General features: G+C 42.3%; 1 protein-coding gene and 1 non-coding gene across 3 annotated transcripts; both read left to right on the top strand.

Annotated features, from left to right (window-relative positions):
- Positions 1–9,567: 9,567 nt before the first annotated feature.
- Positions 9,568–24,496, top strand: PRMT1 (protein arginine methyltransferase 1). Of its 2 annotated transcripts, XM_077457165.1 has the most exons (11): positions 9,582–9,734; positions 13,732–13,785; positions 17,538–17,639; positions 17,720–17,875; positions 18,694–18,757; positions 18,837–18,979; positions 19,781–19,868; positions 21,075–21,190; positions 21,432–21,582; positions 22,637–22,758; positions 23,606–24,496. In XM_077457165.1, the coding sequence occupies exons 1-11, from the start codon at positions 9,705–9,707 to the stop codon at positions 23,687–23,689; spliced, it is 1,110 nt and encodes a 369-aa protein (XP_077313291.1). In that variant the 5' UTR covers positions 9,582–9,704; the 3' UTR covers positions 23,690–24,496. The 2 variants fall into 2 exon arrangements, with proteins under 2 accessions (XP_077313292.1, XP_077313291.1); XM_077457166.1 differs by lacking the exon at positions 13,732–13,785 and having other exon boundaries at positions 9,568–9,734.
- LOC143934722 (small nucleolar RNA SNORA54) lies at positions 15,399–15,529 on the top strand. The gene has a single exon (XR_013263360.1). It is a non-coding gene; the product is annotated as a small nucleolar RNA SNORA54 (small nucleolar RNA).
- Positions 24,497–24,823: the final 327 nt, after the last annotated feature.

The following is a 24,823-nucleotide window of genomic DNA, read 5'->3' as shown; positions in this document are numbered from 1 at the left end:
TTGGATTTTGTCCGACGGATTTTTTCCGAAACTTGTGTTGCATACACACGGTCGGACAAAGTTGTCGGAAAATCCGATCATTCAGAACGCGATGATGTTATTTCGTTACGACGGGACTACATTCAGGCTAGTAGCCAATAGCTTTGGTCTAAGAATTTGATCTGAGCATGCGTGGCACTTTGTGCGATCGGAATTCTCTACACACAATCGGACAAAGTCCGATCAGATCATGTTGTCGGAAAGTTTTATAGCCCAGCTCTAAAACTTTGTCCGTCGGATATCCCAACGGAAGTAGTCCGATGGAGCCCACACACAGTCAGATTATCCGACAACACGGTCCAATCGGACATTTTCCGTCGGAATGTCCGACCGTGTGTACAAGGGCTTAGAGTGAATGGGATGTTGTGGTTATGTTTTTCATTTCAATTTTTTGGCTATTATTCTCTGTTTCCCCAGTGGTAAATTATCCCTTGAATTCCTCTCTCCCCTTTTATGTGGTCTGCATTCCCTGGGTTCCTGGGGTGCTTCAATTGGGGATTGGCCTTGGATATTAACATTGTAAGTGTGTTATTTGATTGTATATCTGTTATTTCATTTTTTTTTGTAGTATGATCTATAAAGTTAGAATAATGTACTGTATATTAGTTTGGTAACATGATGGTTTTTGTAGAACCTAACCCCATTTGTGCAATACTCCCTGAAGAAGACTGAACTTTGAAACACGTTGGGTTGCATTTCCAGACTTCCACTTATGTGGTTGACCTCTGGGGTGTATGTATATCCATGTACATGACTCACTCTTATGTGATCTACCTGCATGAGGACCTATAATTTCTTTTAATTTTTGTAACTGTTTTTATCTTGATGTATAATAAACTTTTTCTATCATATATATGAGTGTAATATTTTCCTGGTGCCAGCAAAATCCCATCCATTGTAATGAAGATGGCTTCAGATCTGCCCTCCACCTGCAGGAGAGGTCCCACAGATGCGTTTCACCTCCTAGTGTACTTCACCGTTGAGGCTTATTCAGCCTCCACGATTAAGCCCACTAGGAGGCAAAATGCATCTGAGGGACCTCCCCTGTGGGTGGAGAGCAGAGATGATGCCATCTTCCATTACCTGGTTTAGTTTGGGTCACAATGGGTCCACATCCTGTGTGGGAACGGTTGCCATTTTTTTGTTTCATTCTTTGATGATGTATTTGTGAGTGCAAAGCCTAGCCATAGACAGATCGACATTTGGTCAGTTCCTGCTAAACCACCCAAGTTCATTTTCCACAGAAGCTGATCTGTTGGGGGGACATGCTAGAAAACATTTGTCGATCAGAGGCTGAAACCAATGATCAATATATTATAATAGCAGCAGGCTGTCAAAATACAAAATTCTAAGTGGGGGGATTCCTCTATCCACTGTGTGTGTGTGTGTGTGTGTGTGTGTGTGTGTGTGTGTGTGTGTGGATAGAGCAATCTGTTGGCTGAAAGAAAAAAAATGGCCAGCTCTAACTACTTAGCTCTAATACTGGGCATTTTTCCCTGTTCCTGCCCAAGCCAATTTTCAGCTTTCAGCGCTGTCGCTTTTTAAATGACAATTGCGTGGTCATGCAACACTGTACACAAACATTTTTATCATTTTGTTCTCACAAATAGAACTTTCTTTTGGTGGTATTTGATCACCTCTGTGGTTTTTATTTTTTGCTAAACAAATAAAAAAAAAAAAAGTTTTTATCATAGTTTCTGTTATAAAATGTTGTAATTAAGTAGGTTTTCTCCTTCACTGGTGGGCACTGATAAGGCGGCACCAATGAGGTGACAGTGATAATGGGCACGAATATGCAGCACTGATGGGCACTGATAGGTGGCATTGGTTTGGCACCGATGGGCATTGATAGGCGGCAGTGATGGGCACTCATAGGTGGCACTGATGAGGTGGCACCAATGAAGTGGCACTGATGGGCACTGATAATGGGCACTAATATGTAGCACTGATGGGCACTGATAGGCGGCACTGGTCTGCAACACTGATGGGCATTGATAGGTGGCACTGCTGGGCACTCATAGGTGGTACTGATAGGCGGCACTGATGGGCACTCATAGGTGGCACTGATAGGCGACACTGAAAGCTTGCACTGATGGGTATTTAAGTGCCCATTGAATGGCCTAAACACACTGACAGAGGGATGTTTGGAATATAGTGCCTTTTATAGTGTGAGGGCTGGGAGTTCACCAAAAGCCATCATGAAGTTTTGCACTGACCTCTGATCAGGGGACATGTTTTTGATACTAAAAGACGAACACTGAGCAAAACCTACTGACATCATCAGGACTTGTTCACACTTGAGGGGTTGATTTACTAAAGCCAAATAGGCTGTGCACTTTTCAAAATGCAGTTGCTCCAGAATTTAGTAAATAAGTTAAAACCTCCACTTTGCAAAGAATACCCAATCAGATACCAGGAAAAAAAACGGCATTTTTGCTTGCACATGATTGGATGATGGAAGTCAGCAGAGCATCTTCTTATTTACTAACCTCTGGAGCAACTTCACTTGCATAGGGCACATTATATTTGCTTTTAGTAAGTGAACCCCAAAATGCTGACTCTTAACAAATGCACATAAAGCATTAAAGTGTAGTAAACTCTGTTCTACCACTTGTACCTACAGGTAAGCCTATAATAATGCTTACCTGTAAGTACTGTGAATATCTCTTAAGCTTGCACAGTTTGGGAGATATTCAGAGTGCATGCAGCCGGTGAGGTTACCTGCATATGCACTCTGAAGGTCTGGCATACAGTGCTTAAAGCGGGAGTCCGCCGGGACTCCGCGTTTTTTTTTTTTTTTTTAAAGTCAGCAGCTACAAATACTGCAGCTGCTGACTTTTAAAATAGTGACACTTACCTGTCCAGCGCGCCCGCGATGTCGGCACCCGAAGCCGATCTCTAGATCGACACTCGAGTGCTGCCGCCGCCATCTTGGGTATGGGAATCAGGAAATGAAGCCTTTCGGCTTCATTTCCCGGTTCCCTACTGCGCATGCGCGAGCCGCGCTGCGCAATGAGGACGGTCCCCGCTGCCTCTGGGATCTGTGTGTTTCCCAGCAGGCAGCGGGGCACTTGCGGAAGGGGGCGGGCACTTGCGGAAAGGGGCGTAATGTACGCCCCTTTCCACAGAGAGCTAGCCCGGAAGTGGGTGCAGTTACCTGGATTATCCAGGTAACTGCACCCCCCTCCCCCCTGAAAGGTGCCAATTGTGGCGCCGGAGGGGGGGAGGAATCCGATGAGTGGAAGGTCCATTTTAGGGTGGACCTCCGCTTTAACTTTCAGAGCCAGTGCCGAAAATGGCTGCTCCTGTGCTCATGTGTGAGGGTGACATCATCGTACCCCTGGCCACTCGTGTAGCCAGAGGACACAAACCCGAAAGGAAGAGGGGGGGGGGAGATGTCAGCCCCCTCAGCGGTGACAGCATAACACTGGAGTGCTTTGTTCTAAGGTAAGTCTCTCATAATGTGCTAGTATGTGATGCATACTAGCACATTATGACATCGCCTTGCATGGAATTTTTTTTTTTCTCAAGAACTGCGGTTTACTACTGCATTAAAGCGGTTGTATACCGATGGACATTTTTTTTTCCCCTGAAAGGTAAACTCATAATGTGCTAGTATGCATTGCATACTAGCACATGATGTGAAACTTACCTTAAAACTAAGCTGTTACAGTGCCGCAATGTCAGCGCTGCAGAGTTTCCTATCTTCACCTGTCTTGATTCCGGGTTTGTGGCTCCGGCTCTGTGACTGGTTGAGCCACAATGACCTCACTCCTGTGCGTGCACGCAGGAGCCACTGTTCACGACACCGGGATTTAAAGGAACGACACGGTTGACCGTTCCTTCAGAGTGCATGCGCCAGTGATTACACTGGCTTCATGTAATGTAAATATCTCCTAAACGATGCACGTTTAGGAGATATTTACAATACCTATATCTTGTACAGGTACCCTGTGCCCACTCTCGGGAGACTGGGCCGTGGCGAATTACGCCCGCAGCTCGGCCCCCCTCCTGGTCCCTCCCACTCTGCAGGGCCAGTGAGCGAGTGCAGCGCGCTTCTACACATACTGTAGCTGCTGACTTTTAATTTTTAAAGGGCGGGCAGAACTCCTCTTTAATGTATGTTTATAGATGCATTTGACGAGCATGAAAAACTCTCCAATAAATGCCTTATGTGCATTATTTGACACACATTAAAACCGCACCACAAATGCCTTTTTTATTTTATTTTATTTTTTATATAGATTGTAATGTTATTAACGTGCCATAGCCGTGCTGCAAACGAGTACCAGAACGTTTGTGACATATTATCATAGGCTTGAATGCGAATTGGATGAAAGGAGAGTGTGACTGGCTTGCGATGGAGCCAGTTCACACATCTCCGCAGCAGCCGCGGAGCACATTGCACAGGGGTCCTGTGCGTCTTTGGCTCTGTTTCAGGTCTGAATTCAGGCACAAATTTGGGCTTGATTCATCCCTGAAAAGGAGAACATGAATGCACTGGACCCCTGCTGTGGGCTATATCCATAAGTGTGAATCCAGCCTCAAAATTGTGCTGCACTAAACTGCATTGCACTGTGGTACCGTGCATTTTGGTTGCCACAAACGCGCGTGCGTTTGGAGTGCCATTAACAATTAATGGCACCCACGCACATCTAAAAGAGAGCAGTGCGTTTCCAATGGGTTTCCATTGGGTTCAATTGGATGCTGGAAACCCACCCGGAAATGTGGGTTTCCCACACCACAAGTGGCGTAAACCGGCCCTAAGCCTAAGTTCATATACATGCAGGTTGGGAACGTGTGCACGATCTAGTGATTTCTTGACCCACGACAAAACACGCTGCTTTTTAGCAGACGCACGGAGGTGGCATTCATTCCTAATGGCACCCCCACACATCAGAAAATTCTGCGCATTTTCACTTGCGCATAACCACACAGTGCTGCAGCGCCATGCAGTTCCATGTGGCGTTTTTAAGAAAGGGCCAAGGAATTCTTTCCCTGGGGTTCTTGCAGGTACAGTAGCCCTTTCAAATGAATAGACTGCTGTACCCGCACAAATGTGAATCTACTCTAAAGCCTCTTACCTCGTACCTCAAACGGTTGGAAAATTCCAACCGTTTGTATGCTCCATCGGACAATTGTCAGATTTTCCTTGGACAAATGTTGGATGGCAGGCTTTAAAATTTTCCGCGGACAAATGTCTGTTGTTGGATTTTCTGAGCGTGTGTACACCAACGTACAAACGTCCAACGTACAAACACGCATCCTCGGAAGCAAGGACGAGCCAGAAACGGTCGGTCTTATAAACTAGCACTCGTAATGGAGAATTAACATTTGTGACGTGGCAAATTATGAAATCTCGAAATGCAGCGCACAATTCTCTTCTTCTTTCATGGGATAATAATGAAGCTGCTCTGCTGGTGATACTGATGGAGTTGTTGCAAACTAATTTTCAAAGGCTTTTTATTCTAGTGATATCAAGAATAATATTGTTATGCTTGTTATTTATTTTTTGGTGCAAGTTACCGCTTAACTCCAATGTAAAAATGCATATAAAAGCAAAGAAGAAGGCCTTCAAAAAAATACGAGGTTGAGGGATCATCATCAGCATTCAGACTTTAGAAAGAATGCAACAAGAAATGTAAGCGTGCAAGAAGGACGGTTAAAATAGAACATGAAAGACACAAAGAGAGCAAAAAAAAATCCCAAGAAATTCTTTATGTAAATACTAAAAAAGGGAGGACAGACCATATTGATCCCATGAAGAATGAGGAAGGACATCTGGTTACAAAGGATGGGGAGATGGCGAAGGTATTGAATTTATTTTTCTCCTCCAGTCTTCACGAGGAAATCGGGGGCTTCAGTAACCAAAACTGCAGAGTTTATTCTCATGACACATCACAGGAAGCACCTCCATGGTTTACAGAGGACAGAATTAAAATTAGACTTGGGAAACTTAACATTAATAAATCACCGGGACCAGATGGCTTGCACCAGAGGGAACTTAGGGAACTCAGTCAAGTACTGTATTTATCAGCCTATAATACGCACTTTTTCCACCTGCAAATAGGGGGAAAATCTCTGGTGGCTTATATACGCCGATATCGTACCTCGGAGGAGAACGAGTGCCGCCGGAATCACCGAGCTGACATGTCCTGTTTATTTGGCTCTGACATCACACACACGTCCGCCTCCGCCACTGGACCAGTGTTCTGTCAATCAAAGGAGCTGGTCCAATGGCGATGGCGGAGGTGGGACTGAGAGCCGAGTACTGTACACAGAAAATGATGGGCTTGGTGATTCTGGCGGCACTTGTCCCCCCGATCCCCGATTTCTTGCACTGCATGAGAGATGGTGAGGCTGCATTGGATGGGCACAGAGGCTGCAGATGGGCATCAGGCTGCATTGGATGGGTGCAGATCAGGCTGTAGATGGGCACAGAGGCTGCAGATGTACACAGAGGCTGCAGATTTTGCATCAGGCTGCATTGGATGGGTGCAGATCAGGCTGCAGTTGGACACAGAGGCTGCAGTTGGGCACAGAGGCTGCAGTTGGGCACAGAGGCTGCAGATGGGCACAGAGGCTGCAGATGGGCATCAGGCTGCATTGAGGCTGCAGATGGGCACTAATCAGGCTGCATTGATTGGCACTGACCATTATTTTGTTTCACAAGAAACACAAAAGGTGGGGCTTCTGGACTTTTTAGGCACCATATATAAAATAACAATCATGGAATAAGGATAAAAATCAACATTTTATTAAGAACATATTATTTTTTCCATTGTACTGAACAACAGAGATTGCAAAAAAAAAAATCGAAATACTCCATAATATACAGACTATAACGCCATTCCACATTTTCACTTTTGAAAATAGATAGTAAACATTTAATACATAATCTTCAAAATATGATTATTGTACTCGCGGTATTAGGTGTACTGCTTGAGAAGAAGAAAGCTCTACATGTTTTGCGTGTTTTAACACGCTTCTTCTGGAGCGAGAGATTTGTGTGACTAGTAAACTAACAAAAAGACAAAAATATTATTATTAATTAATCATACAAATATATTATACAGCATCACATCCCTAATACAATAAGTATTAAACGACATGAGTCAACACGTGATATATTGCAGATTCAATAACAGAGATAGGGATAAAATTGTCAGAGCCATGGGGAGGCCAACAGCGTATATAGGTCACCATGGGGACATGTAAAACATAATAACCAAAATTTAAATAATAAAAAAAGAACAAAGAGAAAAGAAAACTCACTCAAAAAAGTAGGTTCAAAAAAGGGACCACAAGAGGCTGACTCCCAATCATATAGAAGACTGCTGCAGTTTCAATGTTCAAATAGTTGATAGCAACAAAGAGCAGGCATCAGGACCTCCCGTTCAGGAGAGGGTTTTTTTTTTTATTATTATTTTATCTTGTTATATTTTTTGGCCACGGTACCCTAAGAGTAAGAGAGACACCAATTATTTAGTAAATCACAAAGGTAATCATAATACAATAAAATGAAATATATTTGGAGCACTCACCACACTGTAAGGTATGGCCTCTCCTGCAAACATCTAGTGTTTGTAAGCCTGAAATCAGAAGACCATATAGATCATATAGTTGTCTCAAACCGTGTGGAACATCCGATTCAGACAAGAGGGTTTCTCTATGTAGTTGCACCAGAGCCAGTAATCTGTAACAGTGGTGTGATACAGTTAAAAGTTTAGAGGCTCTCTCTTTGTGATTTACTAAATAATTGGTGGCTATCTTACTCTTAGGGTACCGTGGGCAAAAAATATAACAAGATAAAATAATAATTAAAAAAAAAACCCTCTCCTGAACGGGAGGTATTGATGCCTGCTCTTTGTTGCTATCAACTATTTGAACATTGAAACTGCAGCAGTCTTCTATATGATTGGGAGTCAGCCTCTTGCGGTCCCTTTTTTGAACCTACTTTTTTGAGTGAGTTTTCTTTTCTCTTTGTTCTTTTTTTATTATTTAAATTTTGGTTATTATGTTTTACATGTCCCCATGGTGACCTATATACGCTGTTGGCCTCCCCATTTTTGTTAGTTTACTTGTCACACAAATCTCTCGCTCCAGAAGAAGCGTGTTAAAACACACAAAACATGTAGAGCTTTCTTCTTCTCAAGCAGTACACCTAATACCGCTAGTAGAATAATCATATTTTGAAGATTATGTATTAAATGTTTACTATCTATTTTCAAAATTGAAAATGTGGAATGGTGGTATAGTCTGTATATTATGGAGTATATGAGTCCTGCTGTGATTAGATGTTTTTTTAGCAATCTCTGTTGTTCAGTACAATGGAAAAAATAATATGTTCTTAATAAAATGTTGATTTTTATCATTATTGCATGATTGTTATTTTATATATGGTGCCTAAAAAGTCCAGAAGCCCCACCTTTTGTCTTTCTTGTGAAACAAAATAATGGTCAGTGCCAATCAATGCAGCCTGATTAGTGCCCATCTGCAGCCTCAATGCAGCCTGATGCCCATCTGCAGCCTCTGTACCTTTTGTCTTTCTTGTAGAATATTAATTGGGACGTGGCACTTATTATACCCCTATGTATCCACAGCATCACTCTGTGTGAGATACATTCTTTAATTAGCATTATTTTGCTTCAAAGTCAGCACAGACCCCTGTCAGGAGAGCAGCCAATCGGCTCTCCTCTACTTGCGTCTGTCAGACGCGAGTAATGAAAAGTCGATCAAAGGCTCTTCCTGTTTACATCGTGATCAGCTATGATTGGATGTGGCTGATCATGTGGTAAAGAGCCTCCGTCAGAGGCTCTTTACCGAAATCGGTGTAGCGGTGTGCCAGACTGACACACCACACCACCGATCACCATGATGCTCGCCCCCCCCCCCCCCCCCACGTGAGAGCAGTCATTCTGGAGGACCATCATATGACGTGCACCCAGAACGAGAGTCGCGGCGCCCAGCTGTCATTTGACGGCCAGAGTCAGGAAGTTATTAGATGTTCTGCAGATTTTTGTCTTCAGATTTATCAAAACCATGTAGTGCAACGGCCTGTCTGATTACATACTAACTGAAACTCCTAAGGTTTGACCTCATATTATATGGTTTTGGTAAATCCAAAGACAAAAATCAGCAGAAAATCTAATAGTGTGCATTCCCCACACACAGAAATGTCTTAGGCCTAATATATTACAAAATAGACTGAAAACAGAGTGAATAAACGATTTCTTATATTTAATACATAATTGTGTTTTGAACGTTCGTTCTTCTCATTAGTTTCCCGCATCTTCTTCTGACTGGAGCCCAGTGACCGCAGCCTCCATTATATCACTTCAGGACGCTGCGTCTTGACAGATCAGCCTATCGCCGTGAAGGGGCGTTTCCCTACCCTTAGTGAATGACTAAGATTTAGCGGCTACATCCAATCAAGCCATAGTGTGTGCCGGAACCCCGCCCCCTATTCAGCCTCCCCCTCCATTGGCTGTGATAGGAGCATGAAGCGCGCCAGGCGATTGCAGCGGTGGGCGGAGCTTTGCGAGGATTCATATAGAGCCGGGCCTCACCGCATGTCGCAGTTCTCTCTCCGGAAGCCTCTCTTCCATTCATAGGCTTCGAACTGCGTGGCGTGTAGGAGGTGAGGGAGACTCGGCGCTGGCAACATGGCGGAAGCGAGCACCTGCAACATGGAGGTAAAATGGGGGGAGATAGAGAGAGGGTCGCCTTTCAATGTGATTCATTCGGCGGTGGTGAGGTACGGGTCGGGTAGGCCCTGTTGTGTGACGGGCCCCGGATGTAGAGCTGTGCGTGTAGGAGATGCGGGCTTAGCGGTGTGACCAGGCCCTGGTGCTTACGTCACACGCCCGCGTGTTTCTCGCGCCGTGCGCCCCGTATACCGCGGGGTTCGCTTTGTCCGGCGTTCTTGGCTCCGCCCACATGCCGGCCGTACAAAGGGCTGCCTTGTGCTAGAGTCCCCCCACGTGGGATGTGCATGGCGGAGCCGGGCCTTTGTGTTGCTACACGGCGGCCTGCCCTCGTCCTTTCTCCTTATATTACCGGGTGCCCCGGATCACATCCCTATGTGTGATCTATAGATATAGCCCCCTATTTTCTTTTAGAATGACCCAAGTGATTGCCGGCCTCCTGGGAGTAGTTAGGCCTGTACACACGTGCTTGCTTCTAAAAGAAAATGGGTTACTTAATGGCATATGTTGCAGCTTAACTATCAGATGTGGTGTCTGCATTAGTTTTCTTTTTAGAATTTTTCCCTCCATGCTTTCACCATGTCATCCGGCCAGTAACACTCCACCCTCGCGTACCCCCACTCTGGATTGAGGAGCACAGGGGGCACATTTTGCACAGCACCCATGTCAGTCTGGGGGTGAGTGTTAGACCCTCTTTCACACAAGTGGACTGAGCTGGTTTTTTCAGGCAGGCTTGATGGGTCCACCCATTGATTTCTATGGGGAGGTGGATGTAGATGTCTATTTACGCCCATCTGCATCCGGTCTGCCAAGAACAGACCAATGGGTATTCTGCATTCATTGGCTGGATCAGATGCAGGCAGTCAATTTCTATCCAACTGCCCCATAGAGAACAGTGGGTTGTGTCTGCTCTGTATTAGCGGTCCTGTGACCTGCCTGGTGGGGGATCAGCGGATAGATCCCCCCCCCCATTGAGCAGGTTGATCCACTTGGTGGAGTTTGCCTTATGTGAAAGAGGTCTTAGCTGTACTAGCATGTTTACATACGCCAACAAATTGAAGCCAAACCCCAGCTCTTGTTTTATTACAGCATACAGTATTTTTTTTTTGTGAGGTTTTGCATAAAATCTGATCATTGTAGGCACCCTGGGAAGCAAGAAATGGTTTGTCTCAACACTAGCTGCCACATCTTGTAGGACAGTTTTCTATGTTAAAGCTAATGCCTAGTACACAATGAGAAAATTGGGTCAAAAATTTTCATTTTCAGAATGTTTTTCATGTAGTAGTATAGTTTTTGTATGAGAAATTGTGACCAAGATCACGCATGCTCTGATATTAATGCATTACATCACTTCTGAAGTTTATTTCTGCTGCACAAGATTTTTTGTAACTTTAGTAACATGTTCCTTTTTGATATGAGACTTGCATGCAAAAACAAGCATTCATCCGATATTCTCATGGTGTGTATCAGGCTTTACTGGCCGAATCACCAGGTGATAGGAATGAGCTGAAAAAACAAATGCAGCCTTTATATCGAAGAATTGGTAAGCTGCAATATAAATGCTATTGGGTTTAATATCACTTTAAATCGAGATTTATGAATAGTATTACCCTTTTTAGATTGAACCATATAAGTCTTTGCACTTGTGCATGCATGCTTCAAGTACAGAAGCCCATTCATTTGAATGGGCAGCTGTACCTGCCAGGAAAGAAGTCATGTGTTGCATAATGCTAGAATTGCACCCGTGTTTAATGAACAGTAAATTTTGCCTGTGGGCCAGGAGCGTCATTGCTCACAAATGGGAACTTAGCCTAAGTATGGGTGTGCCATACCTGTGGGATCCCCATGGTAGTTGAAAATAACTTGGGTAGTGATATTCACCAGCTTCCTGCACTGAGCATCAGCCTTGATGATTACTGAGCACATAAGGACCCTCACTTGGCACATGTGCAGTTCTGGGAACTCTTGCATACATGAGAAGTGTTCTGTGAGAAACAGGAGCACCAGCATGTTTCTCCAGCTCATCCAACCAGAGCACTTTGCTTTCATTGAGCCAATGGAAAGTTTCTTGAATGGGTCCGTGTCATGAGCAACCTACTGTGTTCAGTATTTTGTTTACAGGTGCACTTGAGGGACAGTAACATCTCATGTTTACTGCCACTTAACTGCTTCCCCCCCCCCATTCACTGCAGAGGCAAGAGTGGGGGATGTGCACATGCCACAATGCTTTGCATCATGGCCGTGGATGGAACTATATCCTCTCAAATGAATGGGGCCCTACTGCACTGGACACAATGTCCTTGCCCAAACAGATTCATCGATTGGCTTTGGGTGCTGCTGCCATAGCAAGTAGTTCTTGTATTAAAAGGGCCGGTGGCTGCATGATGTCTTAACCATCAATTTGGGAGACTTGTTTTTGTGAGCAACTTTACAGAAGATTTGTGTTGTGGTGCTGTTCTCACCATGGTCTTACAGTTGAGGAATAAGTTCACAATTGGGAACAGGTTCTATATGTTCCATCTGGTTTTTAGGGTGGAACATGCAACATGTTCCCACTGCTGCAGCTGCTCCCCAACCTGTTGCCTCTAGTGACAGTGAACCGGGGATCTTATCCCTGAACTCACTGTCACAATAAAAAAAAAATAAAGTGGTTGTGCTGGAGTCTGCCGCCGACACAGCAACATCATTCAGATTTCTGTGAATGGGAGGACTACAAGTACTGACAGCCTCTGCGGCTGTTGGCTTGTAGTTCGTGGACTACCAGGGTGCTGTTGTGCGAGCTAGGTAGTTTATTGTTCCTATCAAGACTGACTAGTCTTTCAAACTGGTCTTATAGGTGTTTTAAGGCTATATCTGTTATTGGGCTAAGGGTTTTATGCTTTCTATTTTCAGCATTATATGTAGAAATGCCACGGAAGTAAGCATATATGTTGCCTTCTGCAGTCCTTTTTACTGCCTGGTTCTCAAGTGTTTGTTTTTATGGTGCTAGGACATGCGGTCCTTCGGCCCTTCAGCCCTTAAGCCCCTAAGCAAATCTGATGCTAGCACATGTTTCATTTACATTCTTATAGGTGACGTGTGCTGTGGGTTCCAACATGCTGTATTGCATTTCCCACAGTCAGAAAAAATGAACTTCCCAAAAATTCACATGAAAATGTAACAAACTAAACTCACATTTTAATAAAACTCAGGTAGTTTTTATTCGTCTATAAATTGTACTCCCAGCCCATCTGTGGTAATGTACACTGAGCTGTGCAGCTTGATGTACATTTATGGCACCACTTTGTACTTTTGTACCATGTGATCTGGTGTGGGCAAACATGCTGTTTGACTTGTGCAAAAAGTCTAAGTTATTGACATCCACTGCAGATTGCAACCATGGTGTTTCTGAATGGTGCAGCAAACATGCATGGGATGCGGGTTTCTTTCACCGCCTTCTAGTGTGAACAGGCCCTAGGTGTATTTGCAGTCAAATGTGGGAGCCCTGTGGGTAAGCGAATGTGGTAAGCAGCTCATTTTTATCTATGGTATGAATTGGAATGTTACAAATATAAATTATCCTAACTTGGTTCCATACGACATTAAATTGTTTTAATCGGGATGTAGATTCTAGTTGGAGAACAATTTGCTGTCACCAACAGTTACATCTGTCAGTTCGGTTTTAGTATGGTGTACAGAAGAATGAATTCTACATTCAAAAACTGAATTTCTAAGTTGGCTTTGTTCTCGGTTTTAGGTTTTCAGTTGGGAGTTGTAGTACTGGGACAGCTCTAAGAGCAAGGCATCTTCCTGCCCTTTTTGTTTCTAATAGTAGAGCTGTTAGCACAAATTTCCTGCGGGTCTTCTGAATGATCAGCCACGTGTTCTCAGCATGGTTCACTCTGTAGGTGTGTGATTCATCATGTACACATTCTGCTCCACCTACATGAATGACATTCAGTTATAAGACATAAAACTAATGCGTTGTCTCATTACTTTTTCCTAGAGCTTTGTAGCCAAGTTGGCCAATGGAATGAGCCTGTCGCCTGCAATGGAAGATGTAAATATCCTTTCTACACTGCTGATTAAAGGGAACCTGCCACTGTTCATATTAAAGCAGTACTACAGGCAGACAAATACACAGTTGAAAGAAATGTGTGAACTTTTACCTGCCAAAAGGATCTACTTCATACCATCCTCTAGTCTTTGTATGGCTGTCACATAGCATAACCAGGAAGACAAGTCTTTACTGGTATATTTGGTTCAGCTTTACAGCTCCCTGTCACCTTCCTCTGTGTTGGGAAGTGGTAGATAAGCAGTGTGCTGATAAAGAATCCAATAAGTAAGCTACAGCTGGAAAGTTTACGGTTTACTCCAAGTGTAAGTGTCTCATACCTGGCTGTGCAAATGTGGCAGAGAAGTGTGAATCGCAGAACAGGACATAATCTATTGACAAGTAAAATACTGTTTGTTTGGAGGTCTGCTTTAATATTGTCAGTGGACAAATAGGTGTCTGCATGTAACTTTTTTTTCCTGATGAAAATAATCCTGGAACTACATTGCAGAGCTTACACTTGCTGCCCTACATCTGTATCCTCTAATGCAATGTGCAAGCCTCTGTAGCTGGTGAAAGCTTTCAGTGCCTTGTGGGTGTAATGAAACTTCGAGTCCCACTCAAGATTTGCAAACTACCTCGGGTTGGGAGCACCTGGGGTCCACAGACTACTTTCTTCAGGATTAGATGGTACACTTTAAATGGTGCCACAGAATGTTAACAGCGACAGGTTCCCTTTAAAGTATTGGCCAACCTGACTATGAAATATGTGCATTATATGCAACTACCTGAATGTGTGTAAAGTAATGAGACTGCAGAAAAATGAGTCTTCCTCATTTGAATTGTAGACCGGCTTATAATCTATGGGGCTGATTTCTCCTGATCACTTGGCAACCACAATATGTACATATAAATTGCGGCTTGTAAGTGGTTTGCTGGGATTATGGCTAATATTAGCCATAGCCTGGTAATTTTTTATTTTCTGGAGAGGCTGGCTTTCTCTTGAAAGTGTTCTGAGCGGCTCATGAGCCGCTGGAATGTGTTCAGAAGCGGCAGGAAGGGATGCTGTTTCTCTGGTCACACAGGTGATTGGAGTATATCTGCTTTGATCCTCTCTAGGACTGGTGCAACAGGATGCCCCTACCGGTCCAGGGTGAAGTAAACTCGTTTATTTTTATTTTTTTATTTTTGACAAGAGCTTTTTGGTCTTTTGCTTTTAATGGTTAAGAGATTTGGGGTCTTTTTGACCCCAAATTTCTTCATAAAGACCTGCCATCTCTTTATTTTGATTACAAGGCGTATTTGTAATTGGAATAAGTGATAAAAAAAGTAAAGGGACAGTGTAAAAATGATGTAAAGAACCCCCCTGTACTTGCACACAGAGTTCAACACCTACATAAGTCGCCCACACACATAAACTTTGCATCACATGTGAGGTATCACTGCAAACATTAAAGCAAAGGCAAGAATTCTAGTGATAGACCTCCTCTAACTTTAAACAGATAACATGTAAAGGTGTTTAAAGCGCCACCTATAGAGATTAAGTGCCATAGTTTGTTGCTATTCCTTGAGCATGTGCAGGTTTAAAGCGTGACATGTTGGCTGATATCTATGTATTTCTGCACTGTACGTAACTTGCTTCCAGCTCTCTTCTGGTTGAAAGTTCCATTCCAGTGCTAGATTATAACTGGTTGGGGGGTGCATGTGGCAGGTACTGTCCTGTCATCTCCCCTAGAGACCAGGGACACGAATATTTGTTTTTGGTGGAATATTGGCTTTCACACTTTACAAAAAATGGGCTATATTGTTTTAATTCCTTAAAGTGTTTTCCAACAAATTGTTTGCAAAGCTGCTGCGCAAATTGTGACATAAATGCAATGATTGCCAATTGCAATGATAGTGTAAGATAAAGGGGTCACATTTATAATTTTTGTGCTCAGCACTTAGTGCAGCAGTTTACCATTTGAGTAAATGCAATATATGAAGCTAGAGGTATTTGCAGATTGCAGGTTCCTGATCTTTTCTGGGATTGGTTTGTGGTTGTCACGCTGGTCTGTTTGTCTGAGATGTGTGCAGATCTGGAGTTCTGGGTCGGTGACTTGATCTTGGACAGCTAAGCAACTACCTTCCAGGAAGAGACGGCAGCCTTCATATTTCAGTACAAGTTTTTGTGCATTTATTCCTATAAATTGGGGAAATCTAATCTAGGTTATAAATCCCCATTTCTGATCATCATTCCCATGACCTGCAGATAATCTCTCCATTAATCCTGATTCATAAATTCTAATAGACCAGAAATATACATGCAGTTTACATGTTTTAACTGCAATACCAAACTAAAATCTGTCAGCCGTTCAGAGTACAAGTAGAATAGGTAGCTGAAGCCTTCAGTTGCTGATATGTGGTCATCCTGTTTCCCCACAGAAACACTCAAAATTGAGGTCTCAACAGTCAGTCTACACTTTACAGTAAAATGGTATGCATCAGTAGGCTGAAATGTTTTAGTAAAGAATATGGGACACCCAGACCTGATTTCTACTGCACACCCTTGGTGTATGCACTGAGAAATGGCATCAAGTAAACACTGGCGGTTCAACCATGAACTAGCCGTATACCCCCCAGTGGAATCGAGGACTATCTTGATACCCAGATGGAAACAGAAATGCATTAAATGACTTATTTGAAAAAGGAATATAAATTTAAAAACGACTGACAAACATGGTAACAGACAATTGTACAATCAGTACCCAGCCTTCTAATATAAGAAAGTTCAGGGTACAGTGACTAGTATCCAAGTTGCTCGTATATTTCAACTAGTTTCGCGACTGAGTCGCTTCAGGAAATTCTTGGTACAGATCTACAAATGCATATTGTCAACATTGTTAGTATAATACAGTAAACATCTTTTTTTATATACATAAACACCTTTAGTACTACAGAGAATGTGGCTCACTACCAGGAACTCTGAAAAACGGGTATAAGAAGCGACTCTCATTTGCGAAACTAGTTGAAATATACGATCAACTTGGATACGTCACTGTACCCTGAACTTTCTTATATTAAAAGGCCGGGTACTATTTGATTGTACAATTGTCTGTTACCATATTTGTCAACAGTCGTTTTTAAATTTATATTCCTTTTTCAAATAAGTTATTGTATATCTGTTTCCATCTGGGTATCAAGATGGTCCTCCATTCCACTGGGGGGTGTACAGCTAGTTCATGGTTGGAGTGGTCCATGTTAATGCCTTCTCTACGGTTTCTTTTTTCTTCCATATATAATTTGAGGATACCGATTTTACATTGTTTAAAAAAAAAAAAAAAAAAAACATTTAGGCACTATAACTAATACACTTGCGGTAGTGTAGAAGTGACCCTACATTTCATGTTGGTGGCAAAATTGTCCCTTAATTAGTCATTGTAGGTGAGAGATTGGTCTGTCAATGCTCACTGCTCAGGGACCCCCTAGAAACCGTGGGGGAGGGAGATCCTGGCTGAGAAGGCCTGGTGTAGACCATGAATTGTCTAAACACCTGGTGATGAGTCTGAAGCATTAAGCAAGAGGATGCCAGCCCTGTTGGGTTTACCTTTCGGCAATAGGTTTAATTACAACATTTTTAAATGATAGCATGTGTGGCCTCAGTCCCAAGGTGTTGACCTACATTCAAACGCAGCGTGCATTTATAAGCAAAATGTTTGACTTGCTCCTTTTTGTTTCTGAAATACATGGGTGTCATTTTGTCTTACTCTGTCCTCTAGGTTTCCGGTACCCAACCAGAGAGCACTGTAAAACCATCAGCTGAAGAGATGACTTCTAAAGACTACTACTTTGATTCATATGCGCACTTTGGTATCCACGAGGTAAGTGTCAGGTCTTTACGTTTTTGTTAGGCCTTGGTGGTTAGAAGAACAATTTACATTTTTTTTTTTTTTTTTTGCAGGAAATGTTGAAGGATGAAGTTCGAACACTGACTTATCGAAACTCAATGTTTCACAACAGACACTTGTTCAAGGACAAAGTTGTCCTGGATGTAGGAAGTGGAACCGGCATCCTCTGCATGTTTGCAGCTAAGGCTGGGGCAAAAAAAGTAATTGGGGTAAGGAATGGTTTTATATTTTATGCTGTTTATGCCTGCAAGTTTGTTAGGTGGGTTGGCGCAAATGGTAGGCTAACCTTGCTCATCTTGGGGGAATGTTGGTGGTCAGGATGGGAGTTAATAGTCTGCAAGTGCTGCACTTGCTCATATGTGTGGATTCTTTGGAAATCGGCTCTAAACTGAGATGTTGCGTGCCTAATATGGCCAATTTTCAGTGCACCCAGCTGTAGTCTAGAATTGACTCCGTGCTTTACATTGCTGCAACACTGTTTAAAAATGTAGGCTGCACCTTAAGTGTTTGATGTTCTTGAACAGTAAATTTCTCAATCTGCTATAATATCCCCCGAAAATATATATATTTTTTTCCATCAGATTAGGCAGACTTGCATATTTTTGGTAAAAAAAAATTGCAATAGGTGACTGGTTTGCACAAAAAGTTATAGCGTTTACAAAAGTGGTTTTTGCTTTTTAAGGTGGGGTGCCCCTAAAAAAATAAAGTCAGCAGCTACAAATACTGCAGCTGCTTTTAATAATCGGACACTTACCTGTCCCAGGGTCCAGCTATGCGGGGAACAAAGCCCCCCCCCTGCTCTGCTGGGTGCCGTGATACGCCGTACAGTCACCTGGGACACGTGACAGGTCCCAGGTGAAAGTGCGGCACGAGGGGAATTTGTCACCAGCCCGGGCAAGGAAGAAGGCAGACTACGAGGGACCACCCCCTAGCAACAGGTATTTAGAGGTGAGTACATTTTTTTCCAAATTTATTTTTTTGAAGAATTTTAAGCAACTTTTTTTTTTTTTTTTTTTTTTTTTCTCAGATTGAGTGCTCAAGTATTTCAGACTACGCCATCAAGATTGTGAAGGCAAACAAGCTAGATCATGGTATGTTGTATGCTTGTAAGGCTTTATTCAGTATGTCTTCCTATGTCTGTATGTAATCTTACATGATGCTGCTTTTCAGTTGTAACAATAATCAAGGGCAAGGTGGAGGAGGTGGAACTGCCGGTCGAAAAAGTTGACATAATAATCAGTGAATGGATGGGATATTGTCTGTTCTATGAATCAATGCTCAACACCGTTATTTATGCACGGGATAAATGGCTGGTAAGCATGTAAAATATACTTCATGATGTGGTTGATTTTTTATTTTTTTTTGTTTTTCCTTATGCATTTAAAAAAAAGTAAAAATGGAACTGGTGGTATTTGTGGCGTATGGTGCATGCTGACAGCCTTAGGTTAACATCAATTGTAGATAGAACTGCCCAAACCTATAACTAGCCTTAACAGCAAGGAGCACATGGATGGGCAACATGTCAATGAAAAGCAAATTTCCAGCCTGCAACAGATTTTATCCTGTCTTTCATGTTAATAATAAGTTGTTTTCGAATACGTGCATAAGCTGCAGAGGCTATGACTAGGCACCCCAGTATCTGCTGTCCTAACTATAAATTGAGTCTCCATAGGAGCACATGTATAGTAATGGATAGATTAAGGGCAGGTTTGCCTTGAGGTGACCCCACCCCTCAAGGCACATGGGTGCACTGGACACCCTGAAAACACAATGGCAGCAGAGGTGTCCAGTACACCCCCTTACTAAATAACCAACAGCACTTAACAGCAAGGAGCACATGGAAGGAAATTCCCATCTCAATTTGGCAGCCTGCAACAAACTGAATTGTCCTAACAGTTCATGTTAAAAACCTAGCAGAAAATTTACGTTTTTGAATGGATTCGTGAGCATCGCTTTGCAGTTTAGCATTCCTGATTCCTAGGTAATTTCAATAGACAAATGATTCACTGTGGAAGCCCAAGTGCTAAATTGTAAGGTTCATAATTGTATTATGCATGTTGGAAATCCTGATTACTTTTTAAATTGTAAACTCTAGCTGGTCTAATTTTTTTCAGACGCCTGATGGGCTTATATTTCCTGATCGTGCAACACTTTATGTGACTGCTATAGAAGATAGACAGTACAAAGACTACAAGATTCACTGTAAGTACAAAACACTTCATCTTGTAGCCTTTTCATTCAAAGGAATTGTATAAAAAGTTGCATGTTTGTAACATTGGGAGTGTTCTTGCTCTACTCCTGGAAAATGTAGCCTGGCTGCTCTTGTACTGTGACTTGTGTGTTCCATCACATTGGAGAAGACCAAGTTGGCTTTCTAAGATTTTGCAGTTTTGTCCTGATACAGTGCTCTGTGCCCCATTTCCTTGCCAGTTGTCTTTTGCAAACAAAACCACTTTTCAACTTGCCAAGAGAAACCTTAATCCTGCACTAGGGTTATACAGCAGAGGCTAAAATGTAACCATCTGTGACTTGGGAGATGTTGGATCATTTACTTTTTGAACTTTGCAGTAGGCTAGCTTTACCTAATCATTTTATTAGGAACCTGTCATGCTGGAGATATGGAACCTGCCATTAACTTGTGCAGATGCTTGCCATGAGGCTGCCCTCCACCATACCTCATGAGTCTGTGGCCTCAAGCAGCCATGTGAACAAATTGGGTATGCTCATGCTTTACAGTATAGGACTGGAAATAAGAGTGGATAAACATGACTATGGAGCATTCTCATTCCAAGCAAGTCTGGCAGCTTCCATTTTCTGTCCTTACTGGGCCGTTTTTAATTATATGGGCTTCTTGAAAATTGACTACTTGCCCTATTTGCCACTCCATGGAATGTTTTTGGTCAACCCGATATTCAAGGAATGAATACTTTCTGTTCCCAAGTTGTGTAATATAAATTCTCTCATAAAATATTTAATATTGATATGAATCCTGTTTTGAGTGCCTCTGCTGTATTGTTGTAATATACAATCTGTGTTGCCTGCTATAGCAAGAGGCAATGATTGTTTTGGGACAGGCTGGTTGTAGACAAATCTAGCAACCAGCCTGAATTTTGATCCATGTATGGCTGGCTGTACATGTGCCACCATGTGTGAATGGCTGGCGAGTTGTTTAGTGTGGCACATGAGTTTTGACTCAACTGATCAAGGAACATTGTAAAACCAATAGAATAATAAATGACTAAGTTTCTGCTGTTGAGTAATATAAAAAAATCTTTGCCATCTTTTCTAACATCGGAGCACAATGCCCAGCCAAGGGGCTCTTCTGTTTCCATTCATTGTGGCTCTTCTGCTCTTCAAAAATGAAATTTGTATAAATCTTGGTTGCTTATGTAAATGTCCTCTTTTCAGGGTGGGAGAATGTCTACGGATTTGACATGTCATGTATCAAGGATGTAGCCATCAAGGAACCTCTTGTTGATGTGGTTGATCCCAAGCAACTAGTGTCAAACTCCTGTCTCATTAAGGTATGTTTTGAAATGAGGTTCTTGACTCTTCACCTGTTTTGTCTGTATGTCCTATACTCATCAGTGTTGCGGATGGATATAATTTTTTTGTAACATTTGTCAGACAACCTACTTGAGTGTTTTTCAGTGTTTTTTCACTTGAAACACTTTGCGTCTTCATTGACTGCTATAGGAAGTTTATTCTACAGGTATTGTTTTTACACACGTCACAAGTTGACTTGATTCATTTTCTTTTCTTTAGGAAGTGGATATTTATACCGTTAAGGTTGATGACCTCAGCTTCACCTCTCCATTCTGCCTCCAAGTAAAGCGAAATGATTACATCCATGCTTTGGTGGCTTATTTCAACATAGAATTCACACGCTGCCACAAGAGGACAGGCTTCTCTACAAGTAAGCAGTTCTCCCTTAAATGCCTCTGGGGATACCAGGCTAAATGTCTTGGGGGACACAAAGTTAAAACCATCCTAATTGCATTTAGTCGCTGGGGGACAGGATACACCTTGGATGCAGAGTGCTGAAACCATTACACTGGAGCTTGTCAGTGTATTGGCTATAGTCCCATGAATCTGCCTGGGAGGAAATCTGATACAAGTCAACATGACTTTTGTGCCAGGCATGCTTCTACTCCATCACTTTGTGTGGTGCTTGAAGTTTCCAAGAACCTGGTTTCATTTTTTTGATGGACTTTACTTTTCCTCTTTAGCTTTCATAACACCTTTCTATATAATTCATTTTAGGCAAAGTAAAGCTGCTGTCACACTGCTCCATTGTTAAAACACAAGTTTTTGATGCATTTCCAGTGTATTTTGGGTGCTTATTACCTAGCGTGCGCCTGTGAAATGTGACTCAAAATTGCATCAAATGCAAACCGTGGGTGAGTTTTGTGTTTTCCATTCATTTCATTGAGGTTAGTTTTTAACATGCATCAAAAATGCAGCAAGCAGAACTATTAAAATCGCACCTAACCAGTTTGAAGCGTTACATAGGATTTAAAGAAATGCCTTGTTCTGCTTTAACTGAAACTGATCAGTGAGAAAGGGCCCAAACCTGTCAAATTCAGGGAATTGTAGAGTATGAGACATTCATTAACAAAGGCCCTCTGCTGAAAATTGCATATAAAAACTATCAAATTTTATATTTGCGTAAACTTGGTTTCCTAGAGTTAATATATGTTGAACTAGACCCAGTCTGTAAAGCATCCATGTTGGTCTGTTGTGAGCAACTGCATTGGAGAATGGGTTCTGCTTAAGCCAGTCAATGCTTCTTTTCCTTCTATGACATTAGGACTGCAGATGCTTGACTCATGCTTTGGCAGAATTGTTGCTGGCTATAACCTATGCAGTTTAAAAATGGTTAATTGCTGTGGTAAGAGGTGTAAAAACAAGCATTTTATATAAGCAGCTGTCAATATTTTAATGGATTGAACCTTTGTTCCAATTTTTAGGCCCAGAGTCTCCATACACTCACTGGAAACAGACAGTCTTTTACATGGAAGATTATTTGACTGTTAAAACTGGGGAAGAGATCTTTGGAACGATGAGCATGAAGCCGAATGCCAAGAACAATGTAAGTCGCATGTTTAGAGCAGCCCTTTCACAGCCAATATTGTATTACGTATCTGTATTTGGACACAATCTCAAGTCTGTCTCCTGAGTGTTGGCATCATTGGGTGCCTCCAAACCAACCTCATTCCCCTCATATAAAAGCCAGGCTGTCATAGCCTGCATTTCACTTCCTCTGCCTATCCTGTGACATGTTTTTTACATGTTGCCTAGGAGGAAGATATGGGTTATAGGGTACGACTAGTGAAAAAGTTGAAATGTGCATAATAGTATGTCTGTTTATGGAACACTTTGTGAGTTAAGATCATATGCTGCAGGGGTATTGAATTAAAATTCAGAGGTCTGATTGCTAAAATGTCTGCCAGCAGAGGTCCAAGCCATATAATTTGTGCAATGACTTGGGTCCTTGCAATCACAATGTCCCCTTCACAGTAGTGTCCTTTGCCCCCACTCCACAGCCCATACCCCCAACCTGCAGCTCTACCCTTTCACTCTGCCACCTTTGCACAGTAGATCTGGAGGCAGGACAGAGTGGGAAGTGCAGGCGAAATTAATGTTTCATATCAACTTTTTACTAGAACTGCCCAGCAACAGTTGCAGGCTGGTTAACTCCAGCAGCTCCCACTCTGTTCACAACCGTTCTTCCTCCAACTCTCCACTCAGTTTTTGATGACTGGGGGAAGAGGCTGCTGCTAAATGGCAGGGCTGGTGGTCTGTATAGGATGATCTGCCTTTTTATTGATGCATGATGTGTATCTACAAATTGAGGAATGCAAAAATGTGCATTTTAAACTTGCTCCATTTCATGTGCAACAGTTTTGGGTTTTAATCAATCTCTTTCCCCCCTCCAGCGTGACTTGGACTTCACCATCGACATCGACTTCAAAGGCCAGCTCTGTGAGCTTTCATGTTCTACAGACTACAGAATGCGCTGAAACAAAGAACTGCCCAGCCTGATGAAACCCATTATGTATACATTTAGCTGTGTGGTTTTATTTACATATAGCATACACCTTTTTAACCTGTTCTGCTAGCCTGTGTGCAGACAGGTCTTTTAGAATCCCTGACCAGTCCTGAATGTCCCAGCTGCACTAATGACGTGGACTTACCCTTCAGAAAATGCCTGTGAGGTTTTCAGGGAACCTCAGTCAACCTTCTAATCTGTAAATAAAGATCCAGAGTGGATTTTCTAAGACTGCTGTATAAGGCATTACCACAGGTTCAGAGTTTTACTTGCCTTGGCAAGTATCCTGTGATCCTGTGTGCCATCTGTGTACTAAAGTATTACTCCATTCCATTAATTTAGTGGTCCTAGAATCACCTTTTTTGCTCCACTCATAATCATGACTGTCTTTACAGTAATTGCTAGCATGTGGTGTTTTCTGGACTTTGAGAGCCATCATGTGGCACTAAAATAAAATCGCATTGCTGCCAATATGGAACTTGTTTAGTAACACACGAACAAGGGTGATGAATGTTTCTTGGCAGTGTAGACTTTAAATTGGTAATTTTTCTGGTTATAAGGAGTCTGTCCCACTTGACCACAGCAGATGTGCTCTACACAATGTAGGTGAAAGAACTGTTTCTTAGGCGCTGCCATTTTGTAACCTTTTTTTTTGTATGTCCTTTACATGAAAGGGTTTTTGTTTTACAAATTCTCAAAGGTTGCTCATTGTGACTGTTTTCATAAGTTATGGTTTTTATATGGTTACATTCATAATGAAATTAAAGTTGAACTGTGACTTGGTGTTTTTTTTTTTAAACATGTACATGCTGTTTGCTTAAAATGGCAACCTTGGCAAGTTATAACCAGCAACTAGTGTGCAAGCTCACTTCACAAGCCATTTTTGTGGTGGTCAGTTTTTTTTTTAATCTACTGCCTATCATGGGTAAGGATGCTTGCATCTTACAAGTGCATTCAAATTCACAAGAATGCGTTGGGTATAGATCTATTGCAGCTGAGCATAAAACTCCCCATGAAAAAATACTAAAGGTGGATAAGTACACTACTGATGGGGATTTAATTTGTAGATTGGCAAGATCTAATTGAAAACCTGCTTTTAAAATTT

This window comes from Lithobates pipiens, unplaced genomic scaffold, assembly GCF_037356315.1.
Source record: "Lithobates pipiens isolate NorthernLeopardFrog02 unplaced genomic scaffold, aLitPip1_a1.2 Scaffold_27, whole genome shotgun sequence".
In the NCBI taxonomy this organism is placed as follows: Eukaryota; Metazoa; Chordata; class Amphibia; order Anura; family Ranidae; genus Lithobates; species Lithobates pipiens.
Note: the sequence above shows the minus strand (reverse complement) of the source record. Positions and strands in the feature narration are given on the sequence as shown.